Here is a 22,337-nt window from a genome sequence, read left to right as displayed (position 1 = left end):
CACAACTTATACTTATAAATGTATTTTATATCTTAATCCTTATATATTTATCTTATACCTTTTAAAAACATAACCAATCAGAACTTCTTTTGTTTTCAACACCGGATACACCAGACAGTTTTCTATTTATAGTTTTCCGACCACTTCATGAGAATCTTCACTACAGATTACAAGTCAACCAAACTACCAGCACATGCAGATAGAAATAACACTTTCAATACATTACATAAGCATTGTATAACTTTACTGTTCATTCGTTGTTCTTTATTTCTTATTTAAATAACTCCTATTTAAGTACAAGGATCATGTACATTCTGCACACCCTCAAACATGTAGGGTAATAATGGATACCTGTCGAAAAAAGGAATCATTCCATTAATTAATTCTATTTGCAAAGAAAATATTTTAAAACAGAATAACAAATGTTAAACCCAAGTGGGGACGAAAGAAGAGAAACAACTCCCTCATGTTTTAATACAATGTGAGATGAAAGACGAAAGTTGACTCATGTATAAAACAGTTGGGAGAGAAAGTTGACACATGTATAAAACAGTTGTTAGAGAAAGTTGACACATGTATAATACAGTTGGGAGAGAAAGTTGACACATGTATAATACAGTTGGGAGAGAAAGTTGACACATGTATAAAACAGTTGGGAGAGAAAGCGGACACATGTATAAAACAGTTGGGAGAGAAAGTTGACTCATGTATAAAACAGTTGGGAGAGAAAGCGGACACATGTATAAAACAGTTGGGAGAGAAATTTGACTCATGTATAAAACAGTTGGGGGAGAAAGTTGACTCATGTATAAAACAGTTGGGGGAGAAAGTTGACTCATGTATAAAACTGTTGGGAGAGAAAGTTGACACATGTATACAACAGTTGGGGGAGAAAGTTGACTCATGTAGAAAACAGTTGGGGGAGAAAGTTGACTCATGTATAAAACTGTTGGGAGAGAAAGTTGACACATGTATAAAACAGTTGGGAGAGAAAGTTGACTAATGTATAAAACAGTTGGGAGAGAAAGTTGACACATGTATACAACAGTTGAGGGAGAAAGATGACAGTTCAATACAATTTGATATGATATAGATGAGAAAGATAACAAAAACAAAAAAAACTTTATTGAATATTTACATTTCCTTTTTTTTTTTTGGGGGGGGGGCAGTCAGCGACTCCCCCATTTTATCTTGTTACTAGTCTTTTAAGGTAAGAAGATTCTGGATATCTCCTGCTGAAGCAGAGATAACTTTTACACTACACCATTTACGAGTTAAACTTGACTAGAAACTTTGAAATAATTTAAAAAAAAATCGGTGACGTAAGTGAACCTCTGACCTATACCCTTTCCTTTTTTTTTTTAGTTTTGTCTATACTCGAAGAGTTTTTGTATCGTATGTTGATTGTTTTAGAAATGCAAGTTTTTAAATTCTTTTATGTATTTTGTATATAATAATGCAACTATAATTTCATTGACATTTGAAAGGATTATCGTAGATTAAAATGAAATTTTACCGTTGTGTGATTGAGTATAATATTGGTTTCACTACATCTCTGTAGCCAGGATCATCTTTGACGAAGAGGCCGGTAATTCCGCAGGTCCAAGCAGATAAATAGATTGGTATATACTAGAAAGATAGAAAATGAGAACATTTACCATTTCAAATAGCGTTAAAAAGTTTATATAAGGTCGTGATCAATAAATCTTACATTACCATTCCAAATAGCGTTAAAAAGTTTATATACGGTCGTGATCAATAAATCTTACATTACCATTCCAAATAGCGTTAAAAAGTTTATATACGGTCGTGATCAATAAATCTTACATTACCATTCCAAATAGCGTTAAAAAGATGATATAGCTCATGATTATTAAATCTTACGTTGAAAAGTTGTCTTGAAGAGAGGTAAAATTGTGACTGTTGTTAGTTTGTACTTTCTAGCTTCTGATGTCAATGTGGAGAATATTGAGATGTATTTTTTTACAGAGACCCATGTGTGGGCCCTTAGTGAAACACAACTCTCTTCTTAAACTTGTTTTGTAACAAAATGACTTTATTACTCACTTTATATTTCAGTTACAAATGTACGAATTTAGTACCTTAGTACTTTTCTTTTCAAATTGATTATTTCCGGAACCCAATCTGGTCCATTTTAGTACTCGATACATTTTTTTCGTAGTGTTTTGCAAGGTCTTGTCATTTTTGTGTGTGACAAGTGTAGCGTTTTGTGATGTCTTGTCTTTTTTGTGTGACAAGTGTAGTGTTTTGTGACATCTTGTCTTTTTGTGTGACAAATGTAGTGTTTTGTGACATCTTATGTTTTTGTGTGACAAGTGTAGTGTTTTGTGATGTCTTATTTTTGTGTGTGTGACAAGTGTAGTGTTTTGTGATGTCTTATTTTTGTGTGTGTGACAAGTGTAGTGTTTTGTGATGTCTTGTCTTTTTGTGTGACAAATGTAGTGTTTTGTGACATCTTGTCTTTTTGTGTGACAAGTGTAGTGTTTTGTGATGTCTTATATTTGTGTGTGTGACAAGTGTAGTGTTTTGTGAAGTCTTGTCTTTTTTGTGTGACACGTGTAGTGTTTTGTGATGTCTTGTCTTTTTTGTGTGACAAGTGTAGTGTTTTGTGATGTCTTATTTTTGTGTGTGTGACAAGTGTAGTGTTTTGTGATGTCTTGTCTTTTTGTGTGACAAATGTAGTGTTTTGTGACATCTTGTCTTTTTGTGTGACAAGTGTAGTGTTTTGTGATGTCTTGTCTTTTTTGTGTGACAAGTGTAGTGTTTTGTGACATCTTGTCTTTTTTGTGTGACAAGTGTAGTGTTTTGTGACATCTTGTCTTTTTTGTGTGACAAGTGTAGTGTTTTGTTATGTCTTGTCTTTTTTGTGTGACACGTTTAGTGTTTTTAGTGGATAAAGTTTTTCGAAAGAACTCGCCCCCTACACACAACTCGCTATGCCATTTCCTTAAATTTAATTCCTTCTCATGAGAAAAACAAAAATTTTGACTCATGGGAGATAATTCAAATCCGTCAAGCTCTTACCCTCTCAACCACCTCAAGTTTGACATGTCAACAACTCTCTTCTCAACACTAAAAGATTACATCTTGAAACGTACATTATTTACAATACTCTGACAGAAAGGCCAGCTAGAGAGGAAGACAGTGTTGGTCAGTTCGGTAAAAATCCACTTGCACTCTGGCACTGTGTAGTAGTCTTCTCTCTTCAACTCCTGTAAGAGCGTCACGTTAAATTCTCCAAATCTAAAATAACATTAAAAACTAAAGAGATTCAAATTTCAGTATATTGAATTTGCAAAGAGCACATTTGTACATATATTTATTCTCTTCTTGATATAAATAGACTTTTTAAAAATATTGCTAACAAAAAATTCCATCAATTATTTTTGATCTAAGAAAAACAATACTAAATTAACTCTTTCTCTCCTAATCGACGATACCATCGTTGATTAGACCTCATTAAATTGAATTAATGTTTGATTTTTTAAAACTTCAATTTGTTGTAATGTATAAAGAGCATGCATTCCCCTTTAATTATTTACCGAATAAAATAATTTCTGATAACAAGCGAAAAAGTTATTGACGCTCAATCATAACAGCGTAGTGGAATACTACTGAGCAAATTGAATTCGGTCTAAACGTGGAAAAATAATTACGGAGAGTTAATAAAACAAATAAGAAACCTTGTCTCATATTCTTTTGGACTGCCCCAAACTTCTTTATTTCTATCTCGATGAGTTTGTGAAGCGAAAAGTTCTTGACCTGTACAGGCACTACGCATAATAGCAAGGTTTCTGTCCTGGTCTTTTACAAGAGGCAGCCTCTCCACATCCCAGACTCTCGCATAATAGCAGGGTTTCTGTCCTGGTCTTTTACAAGAGGCAGCCTCTCCACATCCCAGACTCTCGCATAATAGCAAGGTTTCTGAGCTGGTCTTTTACAAGAGGCAGCCTCTCCACATCCCAGACTCTCGCATAATAGCAAGGTTTCTGTCCTGGTCTTTTACAAGAGGCAGCCTCTCCACATCCCAGACTCTCGCATAATAGCAAGGTTTCTGTCCTGGTCTTTTACAAGAGAAGATTGCAGCCTCTCCACATCCCAGACTCTCGCTCAATTGGAGTTGGATGATTTGCAAGAAAATTTACCATTGTGTTACCATACTTTCACCTTCCGATTCTTAGAACAAGGTGTTCAGAATTTTATAGCAATAAGATTCTTGAATTTTTTTTTAACTTTGTAAAGACAGAACAGTGCTGCGTATTTGATACATAGAGCCTACTTGACTGTCAATGTCAGAAGAATAACACGAGGACACTAAGTATATGTCTTACCTGTCTCTGTCCATGCCAGTAAAGTTGTAAGGGATGGCGTATACATGCCCATCATGGCCGTCACGAAGAACGACAACTTGTCTAAACATTAATTCATTGTAGAATCCTTCTTCATACAGGAATGTGATACTCTAAACGATTCAATTTAATTATATATCAAGACACCAAAAACAAAACATGAAACAACATATTTAAGGTATGTCAGCAAAACAACGCAATATAGGCATTGCATAGTGTAATAAAACAAATAACATTATAACCATGCATAAATAACTAGCTAAATGCCAAAGTATTCTAGTAATTGGGGCTTCATTCTGTTTCTGTGACATTTTGCGTCTCCAGAGTCAAACTTTTCTTTTGAAACTAACGTCGAGAACGTCATTAGTAAACTCACTAAATTTATACACAATACAAGATTGAAACACTGGACCACAAATTATAAATACAAAAGCACAACCCAACAAAATACTCAGAAAGGCACAAAGATAAAGAAACATTTCTTATTACACATGCTAGGACATATACATACAAGTGCCCCTTCATTTCTAGTGCCAGTAGAGCATGAAATCTGAATCAACCAGGTCAACCAATGTCTTAGTAGAGCTTAACTAAAGTTTAAAGCCCATGTATTTCTGATGTGCTCAATTTTATTTTAATAGATATAGAAAGGATACAAATATGTTTTAACTCTTTCTCTCCTAACTGACGATACCAGCGTTGATTCCACCAGAATGTGGTAAATAATTACGGAGAGAAAGAGTTAATAAATATCTGTAACAATGGTATATACTTTTTTTAAAGTTTACTGCTAGACTTACTGGATAAAAAACTGGATTCTCGATTGGAATGACAAGTTGACGGAAGTTGCCAGTTAGTTCATTGTTTGAGTCGTACATGTCGCCAGCGGCGTAGCCATTTATAATGTACAGAAGACGCAGCAGCCTTTCCCTGTCTTCTGTTGAAACAGACACCGAGATATTTTTGAGTTTTAGAAAACAAATGGGTCTAACTGCTAACAAAACCAACTTGCTTGATAAAGTCTTCTGATAATCTCTCAGTCCTCTCCATATCAACATAAGGATGATTTATAAAAAAATACCTGTGGTCTGTATATCAGCATTTGTTTTATCCAGTCATAGTATCAGTCAGAGAACCATTCAAAACTTTCTCGTAATGATAGCCGAAGATTAATTAATGGTAATTTTTATTGCATTAAGTATACAATAAACTTAAATCTAGATTTTTTATTCCACTAATATTTTAAATTAAGTACTGAGAATAGGCACAGACTGTTTAAAACCATCTTCCCTTGTTCAAGCGCCTAAAAGTGACCTAAAACACAGCGTTACACATAGGCCCTACCTTCTGGTTTTTCAGCCAGGCTTAATGATTCCAATGATAAAAGCAACAAGCAATGAATCAGTAAGATAAACATCTTCTTCTAAGTCCAGCTCTATCAGCCAACACTTCAATACAAACAAACTTATAGGTGAGCAAAAATTTTTTTTTTTAGACCTTTTATTTTGTTCAAAGCTACACGTTATGTCTCGCATTAACATGAATGTCGGTGTTGACCCCTGACCTTCATTCATCAGAAACTTGTCAATGTTGCAACATTTTTTTTATTATTTTCTATGAAAGCCCGAGAATGCTGACAGAGACCAAATACGGGTTGGTTTCGTCTCTTGTTGATGTTCCTTGTTCGAAAACTGTCAGGGTGTGAAACACATTTTTTTTTCTCAAACGTTTACCCGCCCCCAGTCCAAACGAAAAAAAAAAATATCCTGAGGCTTAGGGCTCTCGCAGTGGGGTCCGGAAAGGTTTTAAGAATGTAATGAAAATAAAACAGCTTACAGACAATTTAAAAAAAAATATAGCACAATTACATTTTTTCTTTGCTTATAAACTAAAAGATAAAATATGTTTGGAATGCAAATGTACGCAAAGAATGTGCATTAAATCTATTTTCTTTTAAGGGAAACACAATTCAGTGTAAGTGTAGTCCCTTTATCAGTTTCCACTGAGGAATTTTCTGGTGATGTGGCAGGTCTGCAGCTGTACCGACCTCTGACAGGCAACGAGGATGTTTGTAGGAATATTAAGGGCCTTGACGGTGTCTGTGAGGTCAGTTTTTATTATCCCCTCGGTTGATATAACAATGGGGTATATTGTTATTTTGGACAATTTCCATAGACGCTTAATCTCCAAGCCTAGGTTCCCATATTTTCTTTGTTTTTCTATCTCAGTTTTTCTTAAATTATGAGACAGTGGTACGGCGATGTCGATAATGGTAGCGGTTTTTTCTTTTTTATCGATGAACAGCAGATCCGAGCTATTGAAATCTACCGTTTTGTTGGTAAGAATAGGCCTATCCCAGTACAGCAGATGTTCAGTAGACTCGAGAACCTCTTGTGGAGAGTATTTATAATAAGGAGGAGTGTCCTTACCGATCAAATTGTACGTCAAAGCCAAGTGTTGGTGTATAACCTGGGAGAGGTTTATCATCACAATTGTTTACACGGAGGAACGATTTGATTATTATTATTATTATTATTATGAAAATGAGTTTATTCTCATTCTCTGGCACTGCCAGTGTCCAACTTCGTTAAAGGGACACAAAAATCGTTCCAGTCCGCTAACAGGGGCCCCTGAGAAATTATTATTATTAAGTGTCTAACGAACTGACATTCCTCCTCTGGCACTGCTAGTGTTCAGCTTCGTTAGAGAGATTCATAATTCCTTGTAGTCCCTTTAACATGTCCTTTGACAAGTGTTCTCCCACACCCTTTCTCGGACCAAGGAGAAACTGTGTACAATTATTCATGGACAAATAAAACAAATTCATACCAACAAGGGAAATTAGTCCTCCAGTATTCATAGATACGTCTTAACTTGTAGGGTTTCGTCCCCCTTAGATAAATGAACACGTTTTATTTCTCCCACATTCAGTTTCGGATCAAACGGAAGTTGTAAACAAACAAACAATCATTCTATTGGGGTTTTTGTGTGTTTGTTTGATATTGAATAAGGGAAATAGCTTCTACATTATTGAGAAATATAGTTGTAAGTGCGGAGTTCCTGCTCTTCTATAATTTTTTTTTGTTCCTTGTTGATGTTTTTAAAAAGTATTCTTTCTTAGACATCCAAACTTGGATCAAGCTGAAATTAGCACAATTATTGCTTTTACCCGACAACACAAGAAACAATACAAATTAAAAAACAAACAAACTTTAAGCTAATTAACTATTGGATCATTGCATATTGGAAAGCTAAAATCATGAAATAGCACCATTAACAAAAACAATTGGTAAAAAATATTATTAATCCAAACTAATTGATAAATAAACTTAGTTTTTTTTTTTTTCTTAAGTATTTTTGTGTTAATATTTCGCTTGTTCCATTCACTAAACCCCATTCATGACGTCATCACATGGGTCTTGTACATTTGTAGCGCCTTCAAACATATAGGGTAGCAGTGGATACCTGTTGAGACACAGACAATCAATTTAACACTTGACAAAAAACTACTCCGCATATTTAAAACAAACAAAATACACAAAAAAAAAAGCATATTTTAAGTGTATCAATTAGTTTGGATCAGCCTTGTAATTAAATTAAGATCTAGACCAACAACAATAAATCTGTGCGATTCATAATATTTTGACCACAGGTTGCAGACACAGATCCACGTTGGACACTGCTGATGGGCTAACTTTCCCGACCACTACGTGTAGCATTGAATGATCATTCGAGATATGACCAATCAATACCTGGTCGCACTTAACAGTGACTAGTGAAGACTCTGTGCATGATAAGTATTCATCGCCAGTTTGTTAATCGCAACGAGAAGTAATTCTATAGTCAAGTTATTGACAGTTTTGGCAGTCTCAGTCGACGTTTGCAGTTTCGGGCCTCACGGACAAACGTAACAACATGTCCAGTATATAGTTTGTTCACTTGTTCAGGCTATTTCTTTTTTATTTAATGAAAAAAAAACATTTACAGTGCACTTAAAATCGCAAGGACAAGCTTAGAACATTGCCATTGTATTAGTTAGTGAACGGGTCAAAGGTGTCGGGTACAGAAGTGACGCCATATTGATTTCTACAAATGGTTTGGGGGGGGGGTGAGGACCAGTTCTTTTCTCCGTAACAAGAAAGTTGAGGCTACGACTTTGAGCCATAGGTGGCAACTTGCTCTACCCTGCAATAACTCTTCCGGGAGCCCCTACACAGTGTACACACACATACAATGTTTTGTTTGTAAAATGTTTTACATGTTTCGGATGTTCCTTCAGAATTGAAGATGGTTTACTTCCTAGTCCAAACCTCACGCAGGACGACGGGGGATGGGAGCGGGCAGGGTTTGAACCCGAGACCATCGATAAATTCAAACGACCGTTCGGAGCGCAAACCGTACGACCAGGCAGCCATCCTCATACAGATAGATAGATAGATAGATAGATAGATAGATAGATAGATAGATAGATAGATAGATAGATAGATAGATTGATAGATTGATTGATTGATTGATTGATTGATTGATTGATTGATTGATTGATTGATTGAGGAGTGTGTAGGTTTAGGTAATGTATTTCAGTGTCTACTTCTTGTATTTATTAATTGCATCTATTGAATTGGAAGCATGAAACCAAACTATTCTAGTAATGATACAAAAAAAAGTATTGTATTATTCTGTCTCACCTTTCTCTGGTATAGTATACAATGGGCTTTGCATGGTCCCGATACTCAGGGTCGTCCTTAATGAAGAGTGCTGTGGTCCCACAACTCCAAGCAGAGAAATACGCAGGCAGGTACTAGAATAAAGCAACATTGTCCCGTGACTCAGGTCTCTCCACAACTTTGAATCACTCATCACATTGAAGCATGATACAACACAGTGATGAATGTTACGTCCCATGTATACATACATAGCTTTACACACCGGCTACGCCCGTTGATTTGTTCTTAGGCTCTAATTATGGCCGGAAATCCTTTTTTTAAAGTTAAAAATACGGGCCTCATTTTAACGTTGAATCTGTTACAATGAAATAAACCTGCCCGTCCTCTCTCTCTCTTTCATTCTCTCTTTCTTATTCTCTCTCTTTTATTTTCTCTCTCTTATTTTCTCTCTCTTATTCTCTCTCTTCTCTCTCTCTCTCTTTTTTCATTCTAACTCTTCTCTTATTCTCTCTCTTCTCTCTCTCTCTTTCAATTCTATCTCTCTTATTCTCTCTCTTTCTCTTATTCTCTCTCTCTCTCTTTCTCTTTCACCCCCATTTTTTTTCATATGACAAGATCCTCGGGGCTCCTTCTGGGAACAGTCTAGGACTATAGGAAGAGGTAGACAATGAGAAGACAGTAATGAAAAATGGACGGGTCCGTCATTAAAAGAGATTCTACTCAAGGCGAAAGACAGAGAGGAATGGCTAAATACGATTGATAGATCATAAGTGGTGCCCCATTGGCTCAACAGACAAAAAGATAGGCGAAAGTGAGAGACTTTCGAATGGGGTAGAGAGCCATGTGCTATAGAAGTAGAAGAAACATAAACAAGTTTGTACCGAAGACACAATAAGCTGTCTCAAGCTGGTTTTTAAAGAATAAAATACAGAATTAGTACCTTAATCGCTCACAATCTTCTAACATAGCACTTACATTGTTCATAATCTTCTGGCAATAAGGCCAAACCGAGTAAAAAACATTTTTGAATAATTCTTGTACTATCCAATCACAGTCAGGTGAAGTGAGGTAATCTTCTGGCTTGAGGTCCTGAAAGACTGAGACGTTAAACTCTCCAAATCTAAAATTAAAAGAAGACCTATTCAAAATTGTTAACGGATAACTGGCAACTGTATTGTTGAAATTCGTTACTACCAAAATGTACGTTCAAACAGACAGACATTCATTACGTATTTTTAAAAGTACTTAGCACATTTCGTGTATCAAAGGGGAATAATAATATTTACTTAAAGGAAACTTAGAAATTTAAAACGGAACCAATATTCTTGTTTTGTGAATAGTCCTCATGTGAACAATGTTAAAGAATATCTCTTTAATGACATAATATAGTGTGTTTGATGTGTTTGTGTATAGTTCCAACCAGTGGCGTTACTAGGGTCGGTGTCACATGGTGAGGGAAGCTCGGGTGTCACCCCCCCCCCCTTTTCAGTAAAAAAAAAATCTCATCCTAAATAAACAAAAATCTATAGTTTATTTTGTTTCTTATGTTGAACAAAAATACTGTAAGCTAATTCATTGATTGGTTATACCCGAAAATGGTTTTTGATTCAGTTTACAATGTTGTTGTTTTTCGATATGTTATCTAAAGTTATTATATAAATTAAAAATATACAATTATTGACGTGAGAAAAATTGAGTTGAACCTATTTCTTTTATTAGAGATCACTTAAGAGTTCCTTACAGAAAAGGTTTTAAAGCATACTAGTATTTCTCAGCTATAATTTAATTTTTAGATCTAGATCTAGTGATTAAACATCAAAAATAAGAGTACTCTCGTCTCATAATTATTATATTGCATTTTTAAAAATACATAATCTATAAAGATCTATGTAATCAATCTATTTAAATTTACATAAGATGATTAAAATCAACAGACAATAATTATTAATTTCGGTCTAGGATTTTTGATAAATTATCTAAATGGAAACTAACAGGAAATGGCTTTGTTTCATATATTAGCGTAAATATATAGTTCTGTGATTAATAGCCCATTGTTAAGAAAATCCGAGAAATGATTTTGCATAAATTATAAACTTTGAAAACTAAAGATCATTATTTTTGTAAGACAGAAAAATTTGATTGGGGCGACTTCCATTAGAACTTGAAAAAGAGTTACATACATAAAAATCTATAGGTCTGTGAATCGATCAATCGCGGATAAGAATTTGTTTCCGGTTTCCAGTCTAAATCTTTATATATATTTCTCTTCTTCCCTCAACAGTTTAAACGAGAAGATGTAAAAGAAAGATCACTCTCTTATTTCTGCGGAAAACACAAGAGTAGTGCTCACACTACGGATGGCTGCAGCGCACTAGACTCGTTTAAATTTATCAAACCCTGCCCGCTCCCATCCTTCTTTGTCCTGCGGAAGGTTTGGACTAGGAAGTAAACTATCTTTAACTCTGAAGGAACACCCGAAACATTGTAAAACATTTTACAAACACAAAATAGCAGCGCGGACGTAGCCATAGTGACCAAGAAGTCATGGAAAGAGATTAAGTAATCTACTATGTATATAAATATAAATAGCAGGGCTGGACTTAACCATTGTGGGGCACTATGCAAAACGGATTTCGCGGGGCCAAGTTTGGGTAGGGAAGTGGATAATAAGTGAAATTTAAGTGTTTGTATTAGAAAGTAAATACATCTATGCATTTTATCCATTGAACTACATACAGAATTACTTTACGAACTTTTCGTGTAGCAAAGTCATAGAGTATATCCAGGGCCGGTCCTACAGGTTGAGGGGCCCTATGCGAAACGGATTTTGCGGGGCCTAATTTGGGTTGTGATAAGGATAAATAAGTGAAAATTAGGATTTTGTATTAGAAAATAAATTTGTCTTTGCATTTTATTTATAGTTTACTAAGTACAAAATCACTATCAAAAATTAACTTTACGAGCCATCTACAGTAGATAGTAGTTTTCCAACAAAAAGCCGATAAACATTCAGAACTGCCTTTTAGATTTACTATCGACTAGCAAAATATCGCTTTTTTTTCCTGAGAGGTCGAAATAGATATAAAACTATATTGTATGCCAGTGACTATTAAAGTAAATTAAGAATTAAGTATTAGAACTTCTTGTTTTGGTTAAAATTCGGCTTATTATTACATTTTATTAAATGAAAGCTGATAATGCCGTTTTTTTTTTAATCTCGAGTAGGATTGGCGTTTTCCATATTTCATGACACCACGAAATGACAATTTAGTCTGTTTTAAGGAGATTTGCATCAGTTTTTAGAAAATTTTAATAATTTCAGGACATTTTCATGACTTTTTCTTATATTTGATAATTTCAGGAGAATTCCAAGAACCCTTTAATATTAAGTTAAAATGTTTTAATATCATAATTTACACCTAGAATTCGCATTGCGCGGGGCCTATGTTGACCTCAAGTAATTCTTCATTAGTTTGAGGTGCGAGAAGCTTCTTTCACCAGGTGACACAATTACGGCTGATGCATAATGCCGCGCGTAAGATTGGCGTTATCCATATTGAATGACACCCCAAAATGACAATTTTTGTCTATATATTTCCGTGTATTTTAAGGACTTTTTTGTATATTTTGCGATTTCGGGAGATTTCCACGAGTTCCTGGTTAATAGACAGGAGGGCGCGGGAAATCTGTTTTAAGTTATAAAATGTTTTAAGTTAATAATTTATACACCTTGAATTAGAGCGGGTCCTATGAAAGTGCGTGTCCTATGAAAGTGCGGGGTCCACTGCAGTCGCATAGGTAGCAGGCGCCTAAGGCCGGCCCTGCAAAAAAGCGGCGTATGCTACGCCGCCGGTCGACTAGTATAATATATACATCTATGGTCTGTCCATTATCAATCTTTTCATCTTCTTTCTGATTATTGTCTTTCTGTCGGTCGTCTGTCTAGTATGTTTGTCTTCTGTCTTCTAAATCTTATGAATCACAGACGGTCCTTCAAAAGAGAAGTTATTTACGTCCATTGCGTCTTCTCGTGTCCTGGAGTGCGTGCTAGAATTGTTCAGTAATAGGGACCTAGTGATTGTGAGCCTAGTGTTCGGTCTATCTGTCTTACTATCTGTCAGTCTGTGCATCGTCTGTATGTCTTCTGTCTGTCTGTCTATCAGTTTATCGTCTGTTTGTCTTCTATCTGTCTGTATGTCCATCGTCTGTATGTCTTCTATCTGTCTGTCTATCTGTCTGCCTGTCCATCGTCTGTATGTCTTCTATCAGTCTGTCTATCTATGTCTGTCCATCGCCTGTATGTTTTCTATCTGTCTGTCTATCTGTCTTTTTATCGTCTGTATTTCTTCTATCTGTCTATCTGTCTGTCAGTCGTTCGTCTGTATGTCTTCTATCTGTCCGTCTAACTCTCTGTCAGTCCATGGTCTGTATGTCTTCTATCTGTCTGTATGTTATCTATCTATTTGTTTATCTGTCTGCCAGTCCAGTGTCTATATTTATCTGTCTGTCTGTCTATCTGTCTGTCTGTCAATCGTCTGTATGTCTTTTATCTGTCTCTCTGATCATCGTCTTTATGTCTTCTATCTGTTAGTCTATCTGTCAGTCTTTCCATCGTCTGTATTTCTTCTATCGGTCTATCTGTCTGACAGTCGTTCGTTTGTATGTCTTCTATCTGTCTGTCTATCTGTCTGTCTGTCCATCATCTGTATGTCTTCTATCTGTCTGTATGTTATCTATCTATTTGTTTATCTGTCTGCCAGTCCAGTGTCTATATTTATCTGTCTGTCTGACAATCGTCTGTATGTCTTTCGTCTGTCCATCGTCTGTCTATCTGTCTCTGTCTGTCTATCTTTCTGTCTATCAATCGTCTGTATGTCTTTTATCTGTCTCTCTAATCATCGTCTTTATGTCTTCTATCTGTTAGTCTATCTGTCAGTCTTTCCATCGTCTGTATTTCTTCTATCGGTCTATCTGTCTGACAGTCGTTCGTCTGTATGTCTTCTATCTGTCTGTCTATCTGTCTGTCTGTCCATCGTCTGTATATCTTCTATCTGTCTGTCTGTCTATCAGTTAATCTATCTGTCTATCTATCTATGTATGTCCATCGTCTGTATGTGTTCTATCTTCTGGCTATCCGTCTGTCTATGTCTGTCATTTATTTCTCTGTCTGTCTGGTCATCACATGTGTCTATCTTCGGTCTTTTTTTTTTCTTTCTTCACTGTCCTAAAATTCTATCTGCCCTAAGTCTGAATAATTTTGTTGTGGATTTGTTTGAGGTGCATGCGTCTGCGCTGTCTGAACCTGGAACCTGTTTTGTCTTATGATTGCTACGTATAATTGAGAGATGTCGTTGTAGTATACGGGTGGTGAATGTCAGTGTTGCCCGTCCCCCCTACACTTGACATCAATGTTTGGACTCAAATAGATTCGCGAGAACCTCCGAGAAAACGTTCATGAAATTAGAATGCTTCAAATTAACATTCACATTCTTCTCTGCCCAACCCTATGGTTATTCACTTAGTGCGCTAAATAGGTCTACCGAAAACTTTCTAGACATATTAAGTAGGAGGCTTATTGATACGATACACTGCATAGATTCTGTTTCCTTTGTCAGAGAAAAAAAAATCGTTTTCATCAGTTTATCATGTTCTGTCTTTATTTCTTAAAATGAGGGTTGTGACATCGTAACAGTCGGAGAGGATAAAAGCTGATAAATTACTTTTTAAGAAACTAAACAAAATGTAGTAATTTCAATGTAACTTAATCTTATCTTTTCTTATAGATAACAGATGTTACTTCAAAAAATAAGATAATTACTTCCTATGCGTTTCATCTGTCAATCTATTCATGCATGTTAATTAATGACTTAAACTCTACTAAATCATTGGGTTTCCTGGCTGTTTCAGGCAAGGGATTCCATTCTCCAATGGCAGTAGGGAAGAGGGAGCGCTTGTACGTTCTACCGTGAGATTGCTAGCCTCATTTACCTAAACAAACACAATGTGTTTGAAATGAAAGTACTTACCTGTATTTATCCATGCCTGTAAAGTTGTAGGCAGTCCCGTAAATAAAGCCGTCATGTCCATCACGGAGTACAACAACTTGTCGCATCATTAACTCATCAAAGTAACCTTCCTCGTATAGAAGTGTAACATTCTAAGAGTGAAGACATTAAATCTTTATAGTTTCTTTCATCGGGCTGTATGGTAACATTCTTACTTAAGACATCATCACATTATAGTCTTATTCAAACTAATACATTCTAAGATTATTAGTATAAAGTCATCTAAGTTCTATTTGTCCAATCCATATGACTTTAATGCCTCTCCATCTTTCCCCTGCCCCAGTATCTCTAGCATGTTCTGCAGTTTCCTCCTCCCAGTAACCCTGTTGTCACAGATTTTTTTCTATTTGTTTCATTTTATTACTACATGTATTTCCTTAATATGTTTGTTTTAAAATATAATTATGCAGGATACTGTGTTAAGATAGGTGCTAACCTAGGGCTATAGCTTATAGTATAGATACGTAAAGCATGTTGGTTTGTTATAGACACAATTGGTTTACGACTTGATGTAGGAACGGATTAACCCGAGGATCCCTGCAATGTATTTAATCGTCTTTAGATCGTCCTTGTTTTAAGAAATACGTACTACTATTGGGTCTGTTTTAGTCACCAGTAAGACGTCAACATAGAAATACGGGACTTTATTGGGCCTGTTTTAGTCACCAGTAAGAAGGGTCAACATAGAAATACGGGACTTTATTGGGCCTGTTTTAGTCACCAGTAAGACGGGTCAACATAGAAATACGGGACTTTATTGGGCCTGTTTTAGTCACCAGTAAGAAGGGTCAACATAGAAATACGGGACTTTATTGGGCCTGTTTTAGTCACCAGTAAGACGTAAACATAGAAATACGGGACTTTATTGGCCTGTTTTAGTCACCAGTAAGAAGGGTCAACATAGAAATACGGGACTTTATTGGGCCTGTTTTAGTCACCAGTAAGACGGGTCAACATAGAAATACGGGACTTTATTGGGCCTGTTTTAGTCACCAGTAAGACGTAAACATAGAAATACGGGACTTTATTGGCCTGTTTTAGTCACCAGTAAGAAGGGTCAACATAGAAATACGGGACTTTATTGGGCCTGTTTTAGTCACCAGTAAGACGGGTCAACATAGAAATACGGGACTTTATTGGGCCTGTTTTAGTCACCAGTAAGACAGGTCAACATAGAAATACGCGACTTTATTGGCCTGTTTTAGTCACCAGTAAGACGGGTCAACATAGAAATACGGGACTTTATTGGGCCTGTTTTAGTCACCAATAAGACGTGTCAACATAGAAATACGGGACTTTATTGGGCCTGTTTTAGTCACCAGTAAGACGGGTCAACATAGAAATACGGGACTTTATTGGCCTGTTTTAGTCACCAGTAAGACGGGTCAACATAGAAATACGGGACTTTATTGGGCCTGTTTTAGTCACCAGTAAGACGGGTCAACATAGAAATACGGGACTTTATTGGGCCTGTTTTAGTCACCAGTAAGACGGGTCAACATAGAAATACGTACTTTATTGGGCCTGTTTTAGTCACCAGTAAGACGGGTCAACATAGAAATACGTATTTTTTTGGCCCAGTTTTAGTCACCAGTAAGACGTCAACATAAGGATGCTGCAGCATTTGTGAAATTCTCGACCTTCAGTATAAATGTATCGGATTGTTTTTAACTTGAATTAAAAGTCAACAGATCGATGCTAGAGCATTTGAGAGAATATTTTACTAACATTATAAATATAGCGGATTACTAAAAAAAAACCTACGGGATAAAACAGTGGAATTTCAATCGGAATGACAATCTGATGAAATCTTTCTGTCGCTTGTTTCTTTGAGTCGTACATGTCACCAGACGCTAGGCCAGTCATAAGATACAGGAAGCGAAGTATCTGTTCTCTGTTCTCTACTGAAATAGTTGTGAGAGAAAAATTACTTTTTATAAGCCATTTCATACAATCGAATCACTAAAATTGAAACAAGGTTACAAAGACAGTTTGTGTGGAAACACAAACTCAAGTTGGCCCCCGAAGTGGTCCACCCAGGCAGGTAAAAGGGCAGGTTTCAATATTTTCAGAAAGAATATCAGGATGAAATTCTATCAAAGGCAAATGACAGAAGAATAGAGAAAGAAGGTTGACAGATCTTGTGTGGTGCCCCAACTGTCCAGCACCGATGTGATAGGTGAAAGTGAAGGTGAAGTTAGATTTGAACATGGCCTAACTGATGTCTTATAATAATGATCTAATTGGTGTAATTTTTTTGTAAAGGGTCAATCTTTTATTTAAAGCCTCAAGAAAAAAAATTCGAAAAAAAATAATAAAAATTATTTAATTAAGTGTTCCATCTTATGTACTGTAGATTGCAATTCACGCGATAATATGAAAATCTAATTATTAATTGTTGTTTTAAATTAAGTTCCATTTATATTGTAATAACTTAAGGGAGGCAACTCAACGAGGACATAGACGTTTATTTACAAGAGGACATGACAAACACAAAGGGCATCTGCCTTGAGTACAGCATCTCCATCTTGGCTCTCTCCTTGGGCGGAAATCGTTAGTCCCTAATGTCAACATCCGACTTGTTTGGTCACAGACAGTGCGCACCTTCTTTCTGCACTATCTTGGATGGCGGTGCGCATGACAAAGTCATAACATTGCCCCCGTCTTAGCACTTTTCGTCCCGAAAAGAAACAGTGCAGTGGAGCTTTGACAGTTCAGGTGGAGGTCGATCGGTGGGAACCACAGACGGTAGGGTACCTGTTGCCCACGAAGCCATCTGAACAGTTTCCCGTGGTCGTCGCTTCCCCTTCTTCCAGTTGGCCAGTCTACGCTTGAGGGGATATCGTGGTCGCTGCTTCGACCTCATGACGATAGTCGCTGATGCCAGCCAGCTGACACATGGAGAGTTAGTGGAGGTCAGGGTTGCCAGCCACGTAACACAAATGGATGTTGTGGCGATCACCGTAGATTCCAGGGTTGTTGTTGTAAGACATTGAGTCAGCGGACCTTTTCCATGGACGTGTCGTGACACAGTTGTAGGCCCACAGCTAGCCATGTTTTCAAGCGCACAGTCTTTCTCAGCTTCATCTGTAAGGTATGTCCATGAAGCATCCTTGTAGTGTTCATCCACCACAACATCAGGTTTCGCTGGGATTAATTCACCACCGTTCAAGTCACTCTCACTGATGTGGGCAGAAGTACACATTTCTGTCAAGTTCAGGTCTTGTAGCTGGGTCTCATGGCATGGGCACTGTTCCCGCAGGACGCCGCATATACAGTTCAAGTCAATCGCCTGGATGCAGTTGCCAGGTATGGAGTTCTCTCTTATGCCGCTGCCAAAGTCAAATTCGATGTTTCTGCCTCGGCCATTGTTGGGGCACGTATTCGCAATTTCACTCGACGACATCAAAGGCAAGGAATCAGAAACGGTCTTGAGGCTTTCATGGCTTGAGTTCTCATCAAAGGTACTGACATATAAACAGAGGTCTTTAAGGTCCACAGCAGCCAGCTTGGACGCAGACCCAACGTTGTCTTGATCTGTCCGGCTCGTTGCAGGTATACCAGGAACAAAAGTTTCAGGCTCATAACAGACTTCTCTAGTCTCTTCATTTGTTTCTTTTCTTTCAATTCTGTATATCCCATTGATATCGGCGCAGCAATCGTTGTCACGTTTCTCGCCATGAAAGTCATCCCCGCCAGACTTGCCCACAACACAGTCACAGACAGCGCTCCAATCCCCAGCGCCTCTATTACCACTGTTTGTGCAGCCACAGTCCTGACCAGGCAACTGCTCCTTCCCTAACGAGTTTATTCCTCCTTTTGCTTGCGACACAATTTTATCACTTTGGTCTATTTGGCCTTCTACTTGTAATACACTTTTATCAACTTTGTTCAACATTATGTTCCTGCTCATGTTTCCCATCTTGTTCCCAATCATGTTCAGTTGTTCGTCAAATGCATCCACAAAGTCCTGGATCTTGCCTATGAACTCAACAATCCCAAGTTCAATTTCAAATGCGTAGGTCTCCGGATCTTCTTCTTCATCGACCAGAGCTTGCCGCAGACGAGCCGTGAGCGTTTCCCTGCTACCGAGGGATTTTAAACCTCGGTCCAGAAGCTCTTGTCGTATCTCTTTAATTGAGAGCTGATGTAAAAACTTCAAATATGTCATTGTAATCAAAGCCTACCTCCTCTCGTTGAGCCGCCTATAATCCCACTTCTGACACCAATTGTAATAACTTAAGGGAGGCAACTCAACGAGGACATAGACGTTTATTTACAAGAGGACATGACAAACACAAAGGGCATCTGCCTTGAGTACAGCATCTCCATCTTGGCTCTCTCCTTGGGCGGAAATCGTTAGTCCCTAATGTCAACATCCGACTTGTTTGGTCACAGATAGTGCGCACCTTCTTTCTGCACTATCTTGGATGGCGGTGCGCATGACAAAGTCATAACATTGCCCCCGTCTTAGCACTTTTCGTCCCGAAAAGAAACAGTGCAGTGGAGCTTTGACAGTTCAGGTGGAGGTCGATCGGTGGGAACCACAGACGGTAGGGTACCTGTTGCCCACGAAGCCATCTGAACAGTTTCCCGTGGTCGTCGCTTCCTCTTCTTCCAGTTGGCCAGTCTATGCTTGAGGTGATATCGTGGTCGCTGCTTCGACCTCATGACGATAGTCGCTGATGCCAGCCAGCTGACACATGGAGAGTTAGTGGAGGTCAGGGTTGCCAGCCACGTAACACAAATGGATGTTGTGGCGATCACCGTAGATTCCAGGGTTGTTGTTGTAAGACACTGAGTCAGCGGACCTTTTCCATGGACGTGTCGTGACACAGTTGTAGGCCCACAGCTAGCCATGTTTTCAAGCGCACAGTCTTTCTCAGCTTCATCTGTAAGGTATGTCCATGAAGCATCCTTGTAGTGTTCATCCACCACAATATCTTGGATGGCGGTGCGCATGACAAAATCATAACAATATGCATACTAAATAGTTTTTTTCTCTTTAAAAATAAAAGTAAACATTTTTGGTAAATGTAGTAGTTATTATGACAAAACTTATTTAACTTTGTAATACAATTGTAAAAAAATAATATTTTTTGACAAAAATCTAAAACCGTTTGCATAAATGTGTTAAAAATATGGTAAATAGTCATCTCCCTTACTAAATAGTTGTGTTTACTGAGCGCTTAAAGTCAGCACGGAAAACCTTCTCCTAGATACCCCATCCACCCCACTGGTCCACAACTGAGATTGGACCAAAGCGATCTGAGCATGCTATAAACATGAAAGTAGCGCTATATAACACTTATGATATTCCGTCTTGCTTTTTTTTTAAACAGCCTCCATTGCTTGTTACTATTAATAGTGAATAGTTGTAAAAATGGTGTATTTTTATGAAAAAACTGCTTGCATAATTGATTTGAAAATTAGATTTTTCACTTTCAGAAAAGAAAAATGTACCCGTTGCATAAGAACTTTGAATGGTCTAAAATATTATGATGTCGGGTTTTCACTTTTCTAGTTTTTGAGATCTAAAGGGACAGATGGACGGAGAAACAGACAAACCACACAAAACTAATAGCGTCTTTTCCCCTTTCGGGGGCCGCTAAAAAAAATCGTCAATTATTACATAGAACTAACAAATAAAAAAATAAAAGCAGGTCTAACTAACAAATACCATTCTCAAAATAATATCGTTTTTTACCAGACAGACAGACGAACAGACAGACAGAGTGAGATGATATAAGCTTTGTATAAAACTAGTCAAAGAAGTACAATATAGTAAGGGGGGAGCCACGGGCCGATACTGAAGTGTGAGTCACAATCGAGGTACATGTAGAGTATAGTTGTATTTGGCAAATTTATTGTAAAATTATCTTCATATTGTTGTAGAACTTTTTTTTTTAGTAAGGGGGGGGGGGTTAGTGGATTACTTTAACAAAGCGATGGTTAATCGCTCTGGGGAAACCCGGTCAGTTTGACAATGACAAAATGAGAATTTGGTAGAATTAGTTTAGCGAATACATATTGAAATATCTGATTTTTTAACTTTTGAAAAAAATGTTCAAATATGCAATTCGAGGTCATAAGTAGATTACAAATAGAACATATTGTTTTGTCCCTATAAATTAATAGATACCCTTAACACCCTCCACCCACCCTTTCAGCTAAATGCTCCCCACAGTTTGAGATAAGCTAATTTAGATTAAGAGGTATTTGGGGGTCAAGCCTGAAAAAAATGTCTTAAAAAAATAAAATTTATGAAAGACTTTTTTTTATTTAAGTTGAGTGGTAAATTGCTTGGCTTCTTGAACCGGAGGTCCTGGCTTCGAATCCAGGTGAAGACTGGGACTTTTAATTTAGAATCCTATGTGTCCACTCAGCTCTTTTGGTTACTTGACATAAGTTGTGGAAAAGTAAAGGCGGTTGGTCGTTGTGCTGGCCACAACACCATCGTTAATCGTATACCACAGAAACAGATGTACTTTACATGGTCTAAAGGGAAACTTTACTTTACTTTTTTTGTTAAAGTAATTAATTTCGCTTAATACGCTTTGAAAAAAATGGAAAAAAATAAGCCTATCCATCCCTAATTTTATGTATTTTAAGCTGCATAAATTGAAATACAATAGAAACATATGAGATAGAGAAAAGTTTGGAAAAGGCGACTATATAAAAAGTGATCAAAACTCATCTCACTTTTACCAATTACACTTAAAAGTTATTTATAAACTATAAATGGGCTTAATCCAATACGGGTCGTCTCTCCATTTTGTATTTTTACTAAAGATTGTTTTTCACAATAGAAAGGGGGGTGGGGGTATTGAATCGATATATCATGTTGTAGATAGAATATATAACTTATTTTAGTGACAGATTTATTTCCACAAATTGTGTACATTCTCAACTAAAAATACACCACCTCCCAATGGTTTGCGTCAGTCGGGAAGAGGCAATTTATGGTCCCACCTGCTATCGACCTGCCTCATTCACTTTATATTAACTAATGACTGAATTTAAGATTAATGAGCGCTGCGACAAAAGGGACAAATGAATTAAAATATCAATAACTAGCATGTAGTGTATAGATATTACATGTGTTTGTAAAAAATTGTACATGTTTCGGAATTGGCTTTACAGTTGAGGATAATTACTCCCTAGTCCAAACCTCCCAATGGACGATGGGCGATGACAGCCGGAATGCATGAACCCGGAACCATCAAGAAGTCCGAGCG

The 22,337-nt window shown here is 37.1% G+C and overlaps 2 protein-coding genes across 2 annotated transcripts in view; both read right to left on the bottom strand.

The window, feature by feature from the left end:
* Window positions 1-254: 254 nt before the first annotated feature.
* LOC106059930 (uncharacterized) lies at window positions 255-5,851 on the bottom strand. Its single transcript, XM_056042052.1, has 5 exons — window positions 5,171-5,851; window positions 4,353-4,483; window positions 3,120-3,264; window positions 1,517-1,629; window positions 255-351 (listed from the first exon to the last, which is right to left on the bottom strand). Exons 1-5 carry the CDS (start codon window positions 5,426-5,428, stop codon window positions 291-293), a joined length of 708 nt encoding a protein of 235 aa, XP_055898027.1. The 5' UTR covers window positions 5,429-5,851; the 3' UTR covers window positions 255-290.
* A 1,855-nt stretch (window positions 5,852-7,706) lies between these two features.
* The window catches only part of LOC106063625 (uncharacterized), a 20,149-nt gene continuing 5,518 nt past the window's right edge, over window positions 7,707-22,337 (bottom strand). Inside the window, exons 3-7 of the mRNA XM_056039953.1 lie at window positions 16,864-17,003; window positions 15,061-15,191; window positions 10,010-10,154; window positions 9,056-9,168; window positions 7,707-7,835 (exon numbers count right to left, since the gene is read on the bottom strand). Of these exons, the coding sequence (XP_055895928.1) occupies window positions 7,757-7,835; window positions 9,056-9,168; window positions 10,010-10,154; window positions 15,061-15,191; window positions 16,864-17,003 (608 nt within the window). The 3' untranslated portion in view covers window positions 7,707-7,756. The remainder of the gene's footprint in view (window positions 7,836-9,055; window positions 9,169-10,009; window positions 10,155-15,060; window positions 15,192-16,863; window positions 17,004-22,337) is intronic.

This window comes from Biomphalaria glabrata, chromosome 9 (genome assembly GCF_947242115.1).
Source record: "Biomphalaria glabrata chromosome 9, xgBioGlab47.1, whole genome shotgun sequence".
Taxonomy (NCBI): Eukaryota; Metazoa; Mollusca; class Gastropoda; family Planorbidae; genus Biomphalaria; species Biomphalaria glabrata.
Note: the sequence above shows the minus strand (reverse complement) of the source record. Positions and strands in the feature narration are given on the sequence as shown.

Bases quoted from the DNA above. Each gene is read 5' to 3' on its own strand.
- LOC106059930 (XM_056042052.1), bottom strand. From the start codon at position 5,428: ATGTTGATATGGAGAGGACTGAGAGATTATCAGAAGACTTTATCAAGC. The intron at 4,484-5,170 runs GTAAGTCTAGCA...TGAATCGTTTAG, and splicing joins AGAATCCAGTTTTTTATCCA to AGTATCACATTCCTGTATGA. The intron at 352-1,516 runs GTAAAATTTCAT...TTTTTTCGACAG, and splicing joins TTATACTCAATCACACAACG to GTATCCATTATTACCCTACA.